This window comes from Agrilus planipennis, unplaced genomic scaffold (genome assembly GCF_000699045.2).
Source record: "Agrilus planipennis isolate EAB-ADULT unplaced genomic scaffold, Apla_2.0 scaffold19, whole genome shotgun sequence".
In the NCBI taxonomy this organism is placed as follows: Eukaryota; Metazoa; Arthropoda; class Insecta; order Coleoptera; family Buprestidae; genus Agrilus; species Agrilus planipennis.
Genome location: NW_020438954.1, coordinates 129,102 through 143,671, shown reverse-complemented (window position 1 = coordinate 143,671; position 14,570 = coordinate 129,102). Strand labels below are relative to the sequence as shown.

General features: G+C 30.0%; 5 protein-coding genes across 7 annotated transcripts in view; 1 reads left to right on the top strand and 4 right to left on the bottom strand.

Annotated features, from left to right (window-relative positions):
* The first annotated feature begins 1,027 nt into the window (after window positions 1-1,027).
* Window positions 1,028-14,570, top strand: part of LOC108743098 (AN1-type zinc finger protein 6) — a 50,746-nt gene continuing 37,203 nt past the window's right edge. Inside the window, exon 1 of one of the 3 annotated variants that reach the window (XM_018478540.2) lies at window positions 1,028-1,174. The gene's annotated coding sequence lies outside the window, so the exon portion shown is untranslated. Of the gene's footprint in view, window positions 1,175-12,841; window positions 12,950-13,236; window positions 13,256-14,570 lie in introns of those variants that run through there. The other 2 variants (XM_018478533.2, XM_018478549.2) reach the window with 2 other exon arrangements.
* On the bottom strand, window positions 1,495-3,343 carry LOC108743076 (recQ-mediated genome instability protein 1-like). Its single transcript, XM_018478497.1, has 2 exons — window positions 1,848-3,343; window positions 1,495-1,778 (listed from the first exon to the last, which is right to left on the bottom strand). The coding sequence occupies exons 1-2, from the start codon at window positions 3,258-3,260 to the stop codon at window positions 1,677-1,679; spliced, it is 1,515 nt and encodes a 504-aa protein (XP_018333999.1). The 5' UTR covers window positions 3,261-3,343; the 3' UTR covers window positions 1,495-1,676.
* On the bottom strand, window positions 3,576-6,782 carry LOC108743031 (polynucleotide 5'-hydroxyl-kinase NOL9). Its single transcript, XM_018478439.2, has 4 exons — window positions 4,597-6,782; window positions 4,080-4,535; window positions 3,887-4,014; window positions 3,576-3,821 (listed from the first exon to the last, which is right to left on the bottom strand). The coding sequence occupies exons 1-4, from the start codon at window positions 6,573-6,575 to the stop codon at window positions 3,577-3,579; spliced, it is 2,808 nt and encodes a 935-aa protein (XP_018333941.1). The 5' UTR covers window positions 6,576-6,782; the 3' UTR covers window position 3,576.
* Window positions 6,949-10,389, bottom strand: LOC108742945 (molybdenum cofactor sulfurase 3). Its single transcript, XM_025974890.1, has 9 exons — window positions 10,014-10,389; window positions 9,779-9,935; window positions 9,089-9,721; window positions 8,727-9,003; window positions 8,549-8,665; window positions 7,715-8,267; window positions 7,438-7,653; window positions 7,162-7,379; window positions 6,949-7,101 (listed from the first exon to the last, which is right to left on the bottom strand). The coding sequence occupies exons 1-9, from the start codon at window positions 10,108-10,110 to the stop codon at window positions 6,949-6,951; spliced, it is 2,421 nt and encodes an 806-aa protein (XP_025830675.1). The 5' UTR covers window positions 10,111-10,389.
* Window positions 10,496-11,995, bottom strand: LOC108743119. The gene is made up of 2 exons (XM_018478572.2): window positions 11,763-11,995; window positions 10,496-11,229 (listed from the first exon to the last, which is right to left on the bottom strand). The coding sequence occupies exons 1-2, from the start codon at window positions 11,823-11,825 to the stop codon at window positions 10,843-10,845; spliced, it is 450 nt and encodes a 149-aa protein (XP_018334074.1). The 5' UTR covers window positions 11,826-11,995; the 3' UTR covers window positions 10,496-10,842.

The window sequence follows — 14,570 nt, the reverse complement described above, 5'->3', positions numbered from 1 at the left end:
AAGTTCTTTCGATATTTGAAATTTGATATCTTTTTTCTTTCCACGATATACTTTCTTATGCTTCTTATTTTTGGTTATTATGAATGTTTAGGAGTTTATATCTAGTAAGCTAAGATCTGTGATTTACATTTTATACTTTTTTTGGAATTAAAACTGTATAAGATTCCAAGTTTCTTAGACCATTAGATGTGTTTATTGTTTGAAAAGCAGTCCCTCTTAAATTACCATAATTATCCCAATCAAAGATGTTAACAAAAATAATTAAAAATATGTTAACATCAAAGTAGAGTGATTTTTTGTAGCACCTACGCGTTATTTCTTTCTGCTTTTTCGTTCTATATATCTTTATGTATCATTTACGTTGTATATATTTTAGAAAATATTTTCCACCTTCCACCCTTCAGTACTGAATGCATTTATATTGCTAACATAACAGGTAATCATAAGTGATAAATAATTCAAAGTCGACTGCTTTTTAAGATAGTTTGTATTGGCTTAAAGCCTAAATTAATATTGTTTAGCCTTTATTAAGTGTATATACAATACTACGTTTTAATAAAAAAATATTTAAAAAAACATCAATATAAACATAAACAATCTTCCTAAACCTATTTAATATGTAAGTACATGTACAAATATATATTTTATATTTATAGTAAAATAGGTCAACAATATTCGCGCCCATATGTTTTAAATAACTGTATTTAAAATTGCCGCCTTTACTTGTGAAAAGACAAACTAATCTGGGGCGATTTGATTGGTCCATTCATGTATGTTTAATGTCTGTTTAAAATTACTGTTGAGTGGTCAGTTTGGAAGTTTTCAGTGGGCCAGTGTTTGTTAATTTTTGTGTTATTTATAACAATTAATACTAATTGGTCGTAAATGCCTTCATTAAATACATTTATTTATGTAATGGTGCCATACTAAATTTATACCATAAGCAGTATTGTTTATTATGTTAAACTATAACCTAATTTTTGTCTCTAAAGTATAAAAGAACTTTAAAAGTAATAAGACCAATTTATAAGTATTCGAGATATATAAAATGTAATTAGTATGCCATCGTTTCCTCTAAAGAATAGTGTTGTATGCATTTTTTGGACTACAGTGTATACGACTAAGAAGTTTCATGGTTATGAAGGACCGACCTCCAAGAATAAGGAAGAACTGGGTGAGTACATACCTTGATAGTATTTTATTAGATTGTTCATTTGTTTTTATCTAATACATGTGTATCACATGCATTCTACAATTAATGCATTGTTGAAACTCTGTACTTGGATATGACTGTACCTTAAGTAATTGCCACCGACTATATTATGAAAACATACTTACTAGCAGCTTAATAATATTTCTTTTTTAAGAAGAGAAATAAGTAATAATAAAATAATATGGGTTGTTTACTTTTTAAACTATAAAAATATCCATTTGAACTGAAAAACTGAGCAGTGAAGCCCCTTTAAACATTAGTTAAAAATAAAACAACATAACTCAAAAAGAATAAAGCTTTATTAGAACTTAAATGTTTAATTCTTTTAAACAAATACTAGGTTCAAAGAAAACAAGATTTAATGCAGGAAAACTTTTCTTCAGTATTATTCTTGAATAGGCTTTGGAATTTCACCAAAAATGTTTATCAAATACATTAAGAAATATGTATGCATTGATATATATCAACTACTATCTGTAAGGAACGGTACTGCCTCATTTTCTTCATACTCAATTATCATGTCTCCATTTAAGGTGGATATTTTTTCCTTTAAATCTGCTAACACCTGTAAATATTTAAGTAGAACGTTTAACATATAGGTAATGTAAAATGCATTAAATTAATTTGCACTTACCCTATTAATTTTGTTAGTATTTTCTCCTGTATTACTTTTTACTAGATTTTCCATTTCAACAGCTGAAAGTCCCCCTAATTTTGTCATAAAATCGTTGTGAACCCATATAGCTAAATCCCCAGTATCATCACTAACTGAAAGCTTAAGGAGCCACTTGCCCTCAGTTATTGTTAGTTTTTCAAGAACAGATTTAAATTTTGCTTTAATAGTAAACTTAGAGGCATTGTTTTTCTTGAATTGCAATTCATTTATTGATGTAATTTTTTTTATGGGCATTTGCTGCTTTAGCTGTAACTGCTGTGAGTCAATAAAGTCCAAGTGTGCATCAATGTCCATATTTTCAAACAAATCATCATCATCATCTTCAAATTCAAATCCAGTTTTCTTCGATTGATTAAATTTTTCATTAGTCTCTTTTGTATTTCCCACTGATGAGTTTATATTTCTACTAGTAAATTCAGAAAAATTCTGTGTTTCATCTTCTATTGCATTTTCAGCATTCAGAAGCATTTCCACTTCCTCGGCTAATTGTTGTTCTTCTTCATTAGTTAAAGAATAGTTGTTACTGCTGTTACTGCAAGTTTTACTCTGTTGTAATCTTTGCACATTTTTATTTAAATTTACATTATTTAAAGAATTTTGCCTATTCTGGACTGCATTTGTATTTATTGTTACATTATTCACTCTATTAGTTTGTAATTGGTTACTTTTATCTTCAACCCCACTATAAGTAGATAAGTTTTGGGTACTCACACTGATGTTCTCAATATTATCTTTTATTTCAATAGGGTTGGGGTTTTCAGGTAATCTTAAAGCTCGGGCCATTACATTTTCAGCTGCATTTTGTATTTCGAGTTCTTCAACCTCTCCATCTAAAACTACTATATTTTTTTCTTCTAACAATATTTGTCCTCTTCTCACGATTACTGGTCCAACAATTTGCAATTTCACACCAGGAGTTAAGTTCAAATGTAATGATGATATAGGCCTAAGTTCAATAGCTTGTATTTCTTGTACACCATCTGTAAGTGTTAACTGTAACACTCTGTTGCTGTTATTTTCTTCTTTTTCTATATCGCTTATTCTAAATGCGCTTTTATTTCTTATTTTCTGTAATTGCGAATATTTTGGTTTTGAGATATCAATGACATACATCATTTGTAAATAGTAGGTTTCAGGTAAAGTTGTTTTAATTTGCTGTGCCAAATTAGGGGGCAATACTGGTACTTTAACATCTCTTAAATCAAGTAAGAGCCACTGCTCATATACTTGCTTATGAAGATCCTCTATTTTAAAAGTTACATCTTGGTGTTGTTCATGACACCATTCCAAACAACTCTCTAACCACTCGTCAGATAAATGTAATCCATTAGACGAAAAGAAATTCTTAACATTAGTAACTTCATTATCCATTAAGACTTTTTAGTAGTAAATTATTCATTCAAATATTTCAATAGAAAATAACCAAATACAAATTAAGTGAGGTTATATGTGCAGATATTATATCAGGTTATGTTATTTACCATAGATAAGTTGTTTACCGTAGATAAGTATTACATTTTGAAATATAGAAGTGTTCAGTTGAACTGAATCTAAATAGAACGTTCAAACTACTATACACGCATCAAATTAAGTCGTTAAGAATAAGACAACGTTATTTAAAATAAACAAACGTATATTAAAACTTAAAGGATGAATTCTGTTGAACAAATGAAAAAGAAAACAATCTTTAATGTACGAAAATCTTTCTTCGGTTATATTCTTGAATACGCTTAGGAATTTCACCAAAAATATTTAAAACTCCTTGTGCCACGTAAGGCATTAGACCACTGCTACACGAATTTGATAGGTAAATAGAATCAGGCAAATATATAGAGCCCAAGGCAATGTAATTAATAAGCTCTAAATCTTCAGGAAGAACTGGTGTTATCAAATACAGTTTATCATTCACCAAATCAACAGCACGTACAATTCCTAAAACATTTACATATCATATTTTATGTCAAATATAAAATAAAAAATATGCTGATCAAACTTACCCCATCCTATGCAAACACAGCTATCATACTCTTGTCGTTTATGACACAAACAAACCAAATTACCATTCACAACCAATGGTGGTACAATTTTTTTGTTATGTATTATTTTAATGTCAGATAGGCTAATTCTAAAATATTTTTTTAGTTATTTTCGTAATTAAGGAAAAAAAGGAAAAGTTATAAAACAACTTACTCATAAACGGGAACATTTTTATCAGTTAATAAATTTCTTTCAGGAGATACTATTTTCCCAAAATACCAAAAAATTCGCATTTCCCTTAGTTGTTTTGCCGATGTGTCGGCGTTTCTGTTACCATCGGCAACTGACCCTATAGATACATATTGGTAATTTAACGACGCTTCAAAATAAGGCAAAAAAAGTTTTGCTTGATTTTCGATAAACTCTGGCGTCAAATTTTCTTTAAAATTTCGCTGAATGTGTTTACTTTTGATTTGAATCAAAATCGTAGGACATAATATTGTAATTACTGAAGCTGCTAGATTCACTCCAAGTCCCCTGGAATACCCCATATAATTAACAAAGGTTACCATGGGCTTCAAAGTTCTTGTGTATGTAACAATCTCTTTTACTGCATTCAAATATTCACGCGGTTCATTGCTAACATCAATATTAGACACGAAAAAACTCCTGAAATGTAGGAATTGATTAATTAATGATCATAGGATATACTCTGAAAAGCGGTTTTTACCTTTCAGTCTTTCGTAGTTGCGTATAATTTGGTCCGAAAATAGGTTCATCGATTATAACAGCAGAAACGCATCCTGGTAGGGTAAATTCGGGTTGACCAGGATCTAAATCGATGACCAGAATTTTAGAGAACTTTGCCAGCAAACTATTAATGCAGTATCTTAACATACTACTTTTCCCAACTCCTTTTCCTCCGCATATAAAAATTTTATCTGTTACATCAACATTTCTTAAGCATTCCCATTCTTCATTTGGTTCAAATATCTTCCAATTGTCGATTCTGTCTGTAAACACACATCGCAAACCAGTTTCGTCGGGTTTAGGGAAAATCGGTTGAGTAACATAATTTTCCATGAATTTCAAACTCGAATTTTCGAACGTTTCACAATATATCATAGCATCATTAGGTTGACAATCTTTCAACAGTTCTTCTAGTGAACTATTTTGAATGTGGAGTTCTTTGAGTTTAGGGTGGGCATCTAGATCTGCTATGTTATTTTCTTCAACCGTCTCAAAATATAAACATCCGTTGCCTCGGGGAGAATAGATCTTAGCAGACTTTGAATTAGGAGTTAATTTGTACCCTAAAACTTCAACAGCACCTTGAAGAACTGTTACCAAAAGGTATCCATTAAAATATAATTTTGATTCAGGTTTGATAATTATTATCAGGGAATTGTCAAGTTGAAAAAAGTTAGCAACTGCTGTTTGAGGATTTTCTTCATTTTCGTAAACCTCTGGAGGATTAATAAAGCCATTACATTGCTCCATAAGAGGACTTGGTGAACAAAACCCATTTAAAGTTTCTCCAGCATCTTTTATATTACTCTTTGGAGGGTTTAAATTTGCTTCAGAAGTATTATTGTCATCTGCTGAATCATCACTTAATGAAAAAGATGGTTCTATTTCAACGTCATCTTCTTCAAAGGCGCTACTTATTGAAAAACTTGTTTCATTTTGTGTATAAATATCTGAAGCAAAAACTGAATCTTCTAAAGAAATGTTTCCCACTGAGGTTTCCAATGTTGAACAAAATTCTGCATAGGTTTCAGTAATTTGTTTAGGAAAATTTTCAGGTATTGTATAGTTATTGTCCCCTACACTCATTTCTACATTCTGTACTTCATATGTAATTTTGGGAATATCTGTATTAAGAATTTCTTTGATGTTATCATCTTCTGTTTGTGAATTATTACCAACTTCAGTTAAAGGATCAGTGACTTTACCTTCAAAATGTACTTCATCTACATCAAAATATGTTGAAGGCTGCATATGATTATTATCATTTTTTTCAAAAGTAATCAGTTTCTTAACTAACATATTAGATTGTGTATTCTTGCCAAAATATTGATTGCTACCTATTGTTTTAGTGGTGTGTTCTTTTATTTTCTTATTGTGCCTCTGAATGCTATTTTTAGTAGCAGAATTATCTGATAATGAATCTGAGGAAGAAGTAGTTTCTAATTTCCTCTTTTTTGTTTTCTTTTTTAATTTCTTCCTTTGGGGATTTTCAAATGTGGCAAATTCAGACAAAGATGGAAGGAGCAATGATGAACCAACTGCAGAACTTACAAAAGACGAATCAGTCATGCCTATACTATCACAGTTACTTTCTTTTTCAAAAATATAAGAATCACTTGAACAGAAGTTTAATACTAAATTATTAGGCTTTTTATCTAATTTGCTTTTTTTATGCTTAAATTTATATGGTGTACATTCCCTCTGAAGTGTTTTTGAATCTGGGGTGTTAACGTCGTTACTAAAACTTACTGTCTTCCTTCTTTTTGGATTTGTGTTTGCTGGCAAAGTGCATTTTAACATTTCAGGTGTAGGTAAAAAAGTATCAGACAAGTAACTTTGAACATCTTCTTTTAGTTGTTCCTCATGTGTATTTTTCTTATTTTTTAATGTAGAATTGCTTACCCTTGGATAAATTCTTAAGTCGTCTCTATAGATACCTTTAGTTGTCTTTTTATCCATGTTTAAACAATTTTTGAACCGGTTAAGAACTTTAGGTTATTCACTTCAAAACACATTATTTACTCAATAAACATTCAAAATACTTGTTTTAAACCTTTACCGAAAAATATGGTATGCAATATTATGAGAATTTGATTTAAATTATTTAATTTTATTAAAGAAAGCACTTCAAATTTCTTTCAGATCTCGTGTTGATTTATAGGTTATGGTTGGTTTTGATTTTGAAAAGCCAATAAATAAATAGGATCTTCAAATAGAAGTGTTTATTTAGCCATATTAGGTTGCATTCAAAGATGTAGATGTGAAACTGATTACAATTGGTATTGACCAAGTAATATTTATTCATTTTATTTTTAATTTTGATATTATCTTACTATCTATTAATANCTTCATTTTGGGACAGATATATACCAAATTGTAATTTTCCATCGAGGTTTTCTGATAAGGCTTGTAATGGTTCGTGTGATTTTTTACTTGTAAACTGATTAACACAAATCATATGACACCTGTTACATCGACCAACAAACTAAAAGATGAATTATAATTAAAGTATTTTTACATTAATTAGGAGGAAACAAATATTTACATTAAATTTTAAATTCCCAATATGGAGTTCCCTTAATTTAATTTCTAGAAATGGTTCATTTAAATTAACGACAAAATTGGGACGAAAGCGAGTCATAAAATCGTGAGGAGACTCCATGAAGTTTTCTTGAGATAATTTATCTAAAAGATAATTAATACTTTCGGTATTAATTAAAAGAAATTGAGCTTGATTGCTTAATGAAATTGCTGATTTAGATGCTGAAATATAAAAAATTAATATAGTTTTCGGTAACGAAATAATATAAATAAAACCTACAATCTTTTGAAGTTCTAGCAGTAGAATGCTCGTCTTCGGTACACTGTTTTATTAATCTCAAACCATTCTTTTCAAATATTTCATCAAGCCAATTAGCGATTTCATTTCCACAGTCCCATCCTTCAATTTTGTCTCCGCATACTTTACTAAGGCATTTTGAGGCACTCCTCCTTGCAAAATGAGGCACATTTAGTGGCAAAGACCTGAAAACCTTTCCTGGAATACAATGAAAAAGAAATAACGCAATTATCTTTTACGAAAGTTAATAGGCGCAAACCTTGAAACTCTAAGTCCATTGTACCTTCTTGAATGTTAAGTTTTGGTTTTAAAAGGCACAAACGTGGTTCGCGTTTCTGTGTTATACCAACCCCCGATGCATTAATAATCATCCACTCGCGATCATATTTTAATCCTGTAGAGATCAATTCCCATTTTTCTTCGATTTTATAAAAACCACAAGACTTTATTGGGTATATAAACACCTGCTCTAGGATTCCCTTTGTAACATTGTCATTATCAGTATACGAATCATTACTGGTAACGGAATAGCGATTAAATATATCTAAGCTTTTTTCGTTACATGAAACTACAGTTCGATTATTTAAGCTGTTTTCTTGATTTTTAACTACACGTGCAAAGTCATATTTTTCTTGTTTTGTTAAATTGTTCGGTGATCTATTAATGACTGGTTTATGAACAAAACAATCCACAATCATTTTCAAAAAAACATCTGCGTCTTCTTTCGTTGACATGTATCCAAAAGAAATTCGAATTGAACCTGTGGGATACCCATTAACCAGGTCGTTTTCGTCTCCACAAACATGTCCTAACTGAAGCAACAATATTTTATGTAGCAATGTTATTATAAAGGGTATTTTACGATATCTTTAAGATAAAAGAACTTAAACAATCAGAAACTTAAAGGTTTGCACAAAGTTATTAATTTGAGTTGTTACTCTTGACACCAAATTTTAGTACAACGAAAGTGGTCGTAGGTCGAAATAATTTTTGTAGAAAAGACGACCTTTAACAAACATTCAGGTCTCTGACATTATTAGATCATATACCCTACGATCATTGTGTGCATAACAATATTATTTTTTAAACTTACGTCAAAATGTCTCCTCACTTCTTCTGGGGTGAGTTGAAGGTGCCTTTGACAAGCACCAGGATTACAGGAGCATCCGGTTCTTAAATGAATACCAAACAAATTTGCAACATGTTTTACCTATAAAAAAATAATAGGAAACTTAAAATGAAACTTATAACAAATTTAAAACAAGTCATACTTCTGCATATCCCACATATTCCCCTGTATATTTTAATAAATTGAAGTTTACTATTCCTCCTTGAACATTTGAATTTTCAAATTGGGAATCGTGATAAAGAACAGCAACTGGTTCTCCATTAGAGTGACGTAAATAGAGCAAGGACTGGTATACATATTTAGCAAGATTAAATGTATGATGTGATATAAGGTTTGTAGAAAGTTGTAATCGTTTTAAGGTGCTGAAACCATGTCGCACTGCAATAATTGATAGAAAAGGCAGTGTTCCATCTTCGAATCTGCAGGAAAAGTCATTTAGTTGGAATTAATATACTGGCATTTGTTTGCTGTAATTGTGAAAATAATTTAAACAACATCTTTTACCTTCCACTTATAATGTTTTGAGAGACATGAACTTTATCTCTGGTTAAAACCATTGAAACTGAACCTCCCCCGAAATATCTCTTCTGTAGGACATCAACACTTGAATTTTTAATTAAAAGAGCCCCAAGTCCAGTAGGGTATCCAAAAATTTTATGAAAAGATAAGCACACAAAATCTGGCTTATATAAGGAAAGATTTAAATGATTGCTGGGAATAAAAGCAGCAGCATCTAACATACAAAACCATTTGTGTTTTTTATTTGGAGATACATGATTATTTAAAATGCCTTTCTGTATGATTGAGACCCATGATAATGGATATTTGTATCCAGAATAATTACTTTGTGCAGGGTAAACAAATAAGGAATGACAATTTTTCTCATATTGGGAACTTTTGCATTCTGAATTGAACAAATCAAATGCTTCACTACTGGAAATACATCTTACTTCATTGGCATACTCTCTCATGCCAAGAACTGATGTATGATTATCATCTAAATACCCAAATATTCCATCTTGTTCTCCTTCTCTGCTATAAAAGAACGATTCCCCTACTAACTTCAATGCTGCAGTAGCCCCTGATGTAAATACCACTGAATATTCTTCAATATTAGTGTTAAAATGTTGTAAAATTCTGTAAATTAATACCAAAATTTATTGTGACAATTGAATATAAGTTTTCTCTACTTACTCATTTCTAGTTTGATCAATCACATCTTCTGTTAAGTTACTAGAGGTGTTATTGGCATGTGGATTGCCATAAAAATTTTTTTGAAGGTCTTCAAAGATTTTTGAGAGTTGTACTTCAGAATAAAGTGTTGTACCTGCATGATCTAAATAACACTGTCCTAAAAATTACTTTTGTAAAGAAAATAATCTACCTTTTGATGTTCAATGTTGCTTTCAAAATTTATTGAAATACTAACCTTGTAATCTACAGAATTCTCTTTTTATTAAATCGATTGATAATGTCGAATATACATTTTTAAATTGTATTTTACTTATATTATAATTTTCACCCATTTGATTCTGAATTCTGATCCGTAACTAGCAAATGTAATGTAATCAAAACGTGATGTTAGATTCATTTTATCTTACAAAAATATTTGTCTTCTTATTATTACGCTTTAAACAGTATTATGAAACAGCCTTGTTGTATAATTAATCACTTTTATTAATCAGAACATATCACAATTGATAAGTTTAATTCATATTTTAAGTGAGGTTATTTTCATAGATAACGCTCACCGATTTTGACATTTATACAAGTCTTCTAAGACGGTGGTTACAGTACCTGACAAAGGTATGGAAGCAGTGTAATTATTTTATACTTCACAATTATCCTTAATGTATTTTATAGCAAATAAAGTAGTTAGTTTTTATTATGATGGGAAATAAATTGGGCATCTTAAAGTTTTACAGAACATTTAATTTAAAAATATCTGATAGTTACAAATATTAGCAATCATTTTTACATTTTAAATTTTTACATAAATATAACAAAATACTGTAGTCGGACATTTGTTACTAAATGAATAATAGGTAAACATAATTTATTCATCTTTTTACAACTTCTATCACTTTCCAAGGTGCTGACGAATGAAATTTGATTTTTTCAAATTATTGCAGATTGCGCGTTTTCTACGAAGTCACAAAAAAGTCAAATTGATTAATTCTAGAAGTTGTGAAACATCCATTAATGCCTTGCCATCAAAATAATGAGCTTTAAATCGTAAGTTTCTTCTTTAAAAATTGTTATTCTTGCGTTTTCTCTTCTTCCTCCGTTTTGGGGTGAAACAGGTTTAATAAACATTTTTGTGCGACAAAGGCGTTTTCTTCAGCAGTTGCTCCTCTCATTTCTTTGCACAAGTCTATTATTCTTGTCGCTTCAGTTGCGTTAGTAAATTGATGTATCATTATCTTGATGTTGTCATAAAGAACTTCCCCTGAATCGTTTTGATAGCCTCTTTTCGTATAAAAACATTTTAAATATTCTTTATACTTTGGGTCGTCTTCTGGTAATTCTAGAGTAACTTTTGTTCTTTCTATCACGCTTAAACTTACCCCTGTGCTATTTATGCATGACAGTTCGTCCTTTATCAAATTATTTTCCCATTCCCGAATTTCGATAGTACTCGATTTCTGTAACAAACTCAGTTGTTACGCATATAAAAATAAATCAAAACATAAGCTGCATGTAATTGCCTAATTTTGCTGACGTATTTCCAAATTGATAAAACAAGTAAATTGATACCGATTTATTTTTAATTTTCCTAAAATAGCGTTGCATTCAACACAAATCCCGAACGCATGCGTTAAACAAATGCGTCGTTGATAACAAGTACAGGAACAAAAAATCTTTATTAAAATTAATTGTTTTTAATTTAACAAATATACACGGCAGTAACAGTTATCAATCGGTGGTTGCGACTTAAAATTATTTAAGAGCAATACACTTTTAATTCAACTTTAATTTATTTCTCAATAACTCCATTCAAAAATTGATCATATCGGTTCAAATTCAATTAAATTTTGTAATTTCATTAAAAAAAAACGATGGCGGTAGGTTAATAGCAAGGGCACTTTTTATGATCAAGCATTTTATATAGAGAAAGTTCTCTAAATAATAAAATACTAAGTAATTAAAAAATTGATTAATAAAATATTGGACTTACCCCAGGATCTGCATTAGTAGAAATTAAATAAAGAACAACGATGGAAAAAATCGTTGTATTCATGTTGCCGAAACACAATTATTTCGCTCTTGGGTTTTATCGTCATGAACAGGACTTATCACATCCGCCGGCCTCCGGTCACCGCAAATGATGCGCGCTCTTAGTATACACTCTGAGACTAAAGGTTAAATGAAAAATAACGCGATAAACGTGTACAAATTTTGTGAATGAACTCATTTGACTGACGCAATTTAACTTTTCACAACGTCAATCGTTTACATACAATGGGAAGCGTTAAATATTGTATATTTATGTACTGATATATTTCTGCTGTTTATAATCAATTAAATTGATTTGGATAAATTTAAAAATAGTGTTCCTTATCCATGAAATTTTATTAAATTTAAATTTAGATACAACATAAGCCTAAGGTGCAATGCTTTTAAATGTATTTTCAAACTTTTCTTTTTATTGAATAGATAATTAGAGATGAAAACTACCTTTTATATTTCATTTTAATTATATTTATGTATTATTATAAGCATTGTATTGTTACTACCGTTAAATAGTTTTAATGAATTTATTTGATTTATTGCTAATGGGTGTAAAATAACGAGTTCTTATCTTATTTAATTTTGTAAACTATTGTTCTATTCTTTATTTGGAAGAATATTACAAAAAAATATTTTTTGTAATTATTTTATTTAATTATATATTTTTACGGTGGTGTGTTATATANATTAAATGTGTCGTTGGTTCTACAGGGTGATTGGATTTTTATACATTTCTTTGAAAGGGCTAGGTTTGAATCAGTTTTTTAACAGATTTGATAAAGTCGTACTTTGTTCAAAAATGAATACTTTATCTTATTTAATTTTGTAAACTATTGTTCTATTCTTTATTTGGAAGAATATTACAAAAAAATATTTTTTGTAATTATTTTATTTAATTATATATTTTTACGGTGGTGTGTTATATAGACACTATTTTACATTCACATTAGTTTGTGCAATTGCCGCCAGATGCCGCGCCCTGTCTATTAATCTGGTATTTCAGTTTACCCAATCAGTCTTTCGAGTCGTGTCACGTGAACGAGCTTGTTCCTAGTTTTGTCAATTTTTGTGGCTTGAGAAGTTTATGCCCATAGCACAGTTATTTCGGATTTTATTCTAAATTCTATATCAATTGTAAGTATTTTTATTTTATTGTCAACCTTTTAAATATACGTATTTGCAAGGGTTTCTCTGAAAGCACTACAATTTGTAAGGTAATTGTGCAACTACTGATAACTACGTCGCCATTTTTCGTTGTAGAACTTATTGCTTTTAGTCCGACCTTACAGTTTACAGTCATTGCTTTTGAATGTACAATTGAATGTAAAAACGAATTTTTAACGAAGTTTCCTAAATATTTTAAGTTTTGGTGCCCGTATTTTTTCAATTTGGCTTATGCAACATAGAATTTCGTTATGATTCGAAATGATCCTATTAATTGTAAGTAAATTCCTATCATAAATTATCTATCTACGAACGTATACTTTTCTCATGTTTGAATACTATAACAAGAATTTTGTTTCCTATTTACGAACAATTTGCATCTTAGATTTTTAATTGTAAAGGTTAGAATCGATATCTTTTACTTTGACAACCGAGGTGCCCTAATATTTTGTTGTGTAATTAATGATTTTTCGAAAATGCTCTATTTTTTTTAATAAGAAATGGAATTTAATTAAAAACTGTTTGCTAACGATCTATCCATTATAAAATGCGATATACTTAGGTACGTTTTAGGTTCACTTATGAGTAATAGATCTTAAAATCTATTTCATTGTTCTAAAAATATTGATAAGGTAAGGTTTCTATCTCTTTGTGTTATAAATTTGATGAGTGTACAAGAATTTGTTTTCGTTTTCATTGTGTATTGTTTCTGTACATTCTAACAAACATGTTTATTTATGTCAGTGTGTAGGTATTTGTTTTTATGTGATGTACATGAAAGATTGATAAGTGTTGAGGACTAGGCACTCCCTACATTAATGGTGACATGCTAATTGCAACATATTATAATTTGATTACTCATTTTATTGTACTTTTGCCTTTTTGTACGGTACTAACCCCGTTAACATACTGACCCATCAACATTGTTGATTATACCTGGAGTAGGTCTAGGTCTAGTACATAAAGAATAGTACCTTGGCTGGGCAAAGCCCTCACTAAAAGATTTCCAGAGCTTAAGTCCAAAGCCCTTACTTCAGCACATTTTAAAATTTGAGGACTTCGAATTACCAATTACATACTTCGAAAGAAAGTAGGTAGATTCAAATCTCTAAGCATTCCAAATTCGCTACTACTTCTTCATGAAAGGGTTTGGATTACAGTACCTCCAAACCCTGCTTTGAGTCCTTTGATTGAAAATGAAAATGGCAAAAAATATTAACGCTTTGTCTAGCTCCAAATAATATAAAATCTAGAATGCAGAAGTAACTTTATGAGACTGATTTTGAGTAAGCATTTGAGAGACTATAGTAAAATTTGCATAAAAAAAGTTGAAAGCAGAAATAGGGCAAGGTTTAAATGCATCGATGTCAAACTTTCAAAATGTAAATATTTCGAAGAAATCGGTTTTTAACACGTGTATTTGGTCATGTTCTCCAATTGATTTGGGTAATTATACAGCAGTAGCGGTGGGGATAATTATCACATACATTCCATTGGTATTTCGGCATGGTTTGACTCTGGAGTGGACGAACATTTGAAAAACTGATGTGCTATATAAAGCAACCATTTTTTGGAGGACTGTCAATTTCTA

Bases quoted from the DNA above. Each gene is read 5' to 3' on its own strand.
- LOC108743031 (XM_018478439.2), bottom strand. From the start codon at position 6,575: ATGGATAAAAAGACAACTAAAGGTATCTATAGAGACGACTTAAGAATT. The intron at 4,536-4,596 runs GTAAAAACCGCT...CCTACATTTCAG, and splicing joins CAACTACGAAAGACTGAAAG to GAGTTTTTTCGTGTCTAATA. The intron at 4,015-4,079 runs GTAAGTTGTTTT...AAAATATTTTAG, and splicing joins AAAAATGTTCCCGTTTATGA to AATTAGCCTATCTGACATTA.
- LOC108743076 (XM_018478497.1), bottom strand. From the start codon at position 3,260: ATGGATAATGAAGTTACTAATGTTAAGAATTTCTTTTCGTCTAATGGA. The intron at 1,779-1,847 runs GTAAGTGCAAAT...AAATATTTACAG, and splicing joins ATACTAACAAAATTAATAGG to GTGTTAGCAGATTTAAAGGA.
- LOC108743119 (XM_018478572.2), bottom strand. From the start codon at position 11,825: ATGAATACAACGATTTTTTCCATCGTTGTTCTTTATTTAATTTCTACT. The intron at 11,230-11,762 runs GTAAGTCCAATA...AGTTTGTTACAG, and splicing joins CTACTAATGCAGATCCTGGG to AAATCGAGTACTATCGAAAT.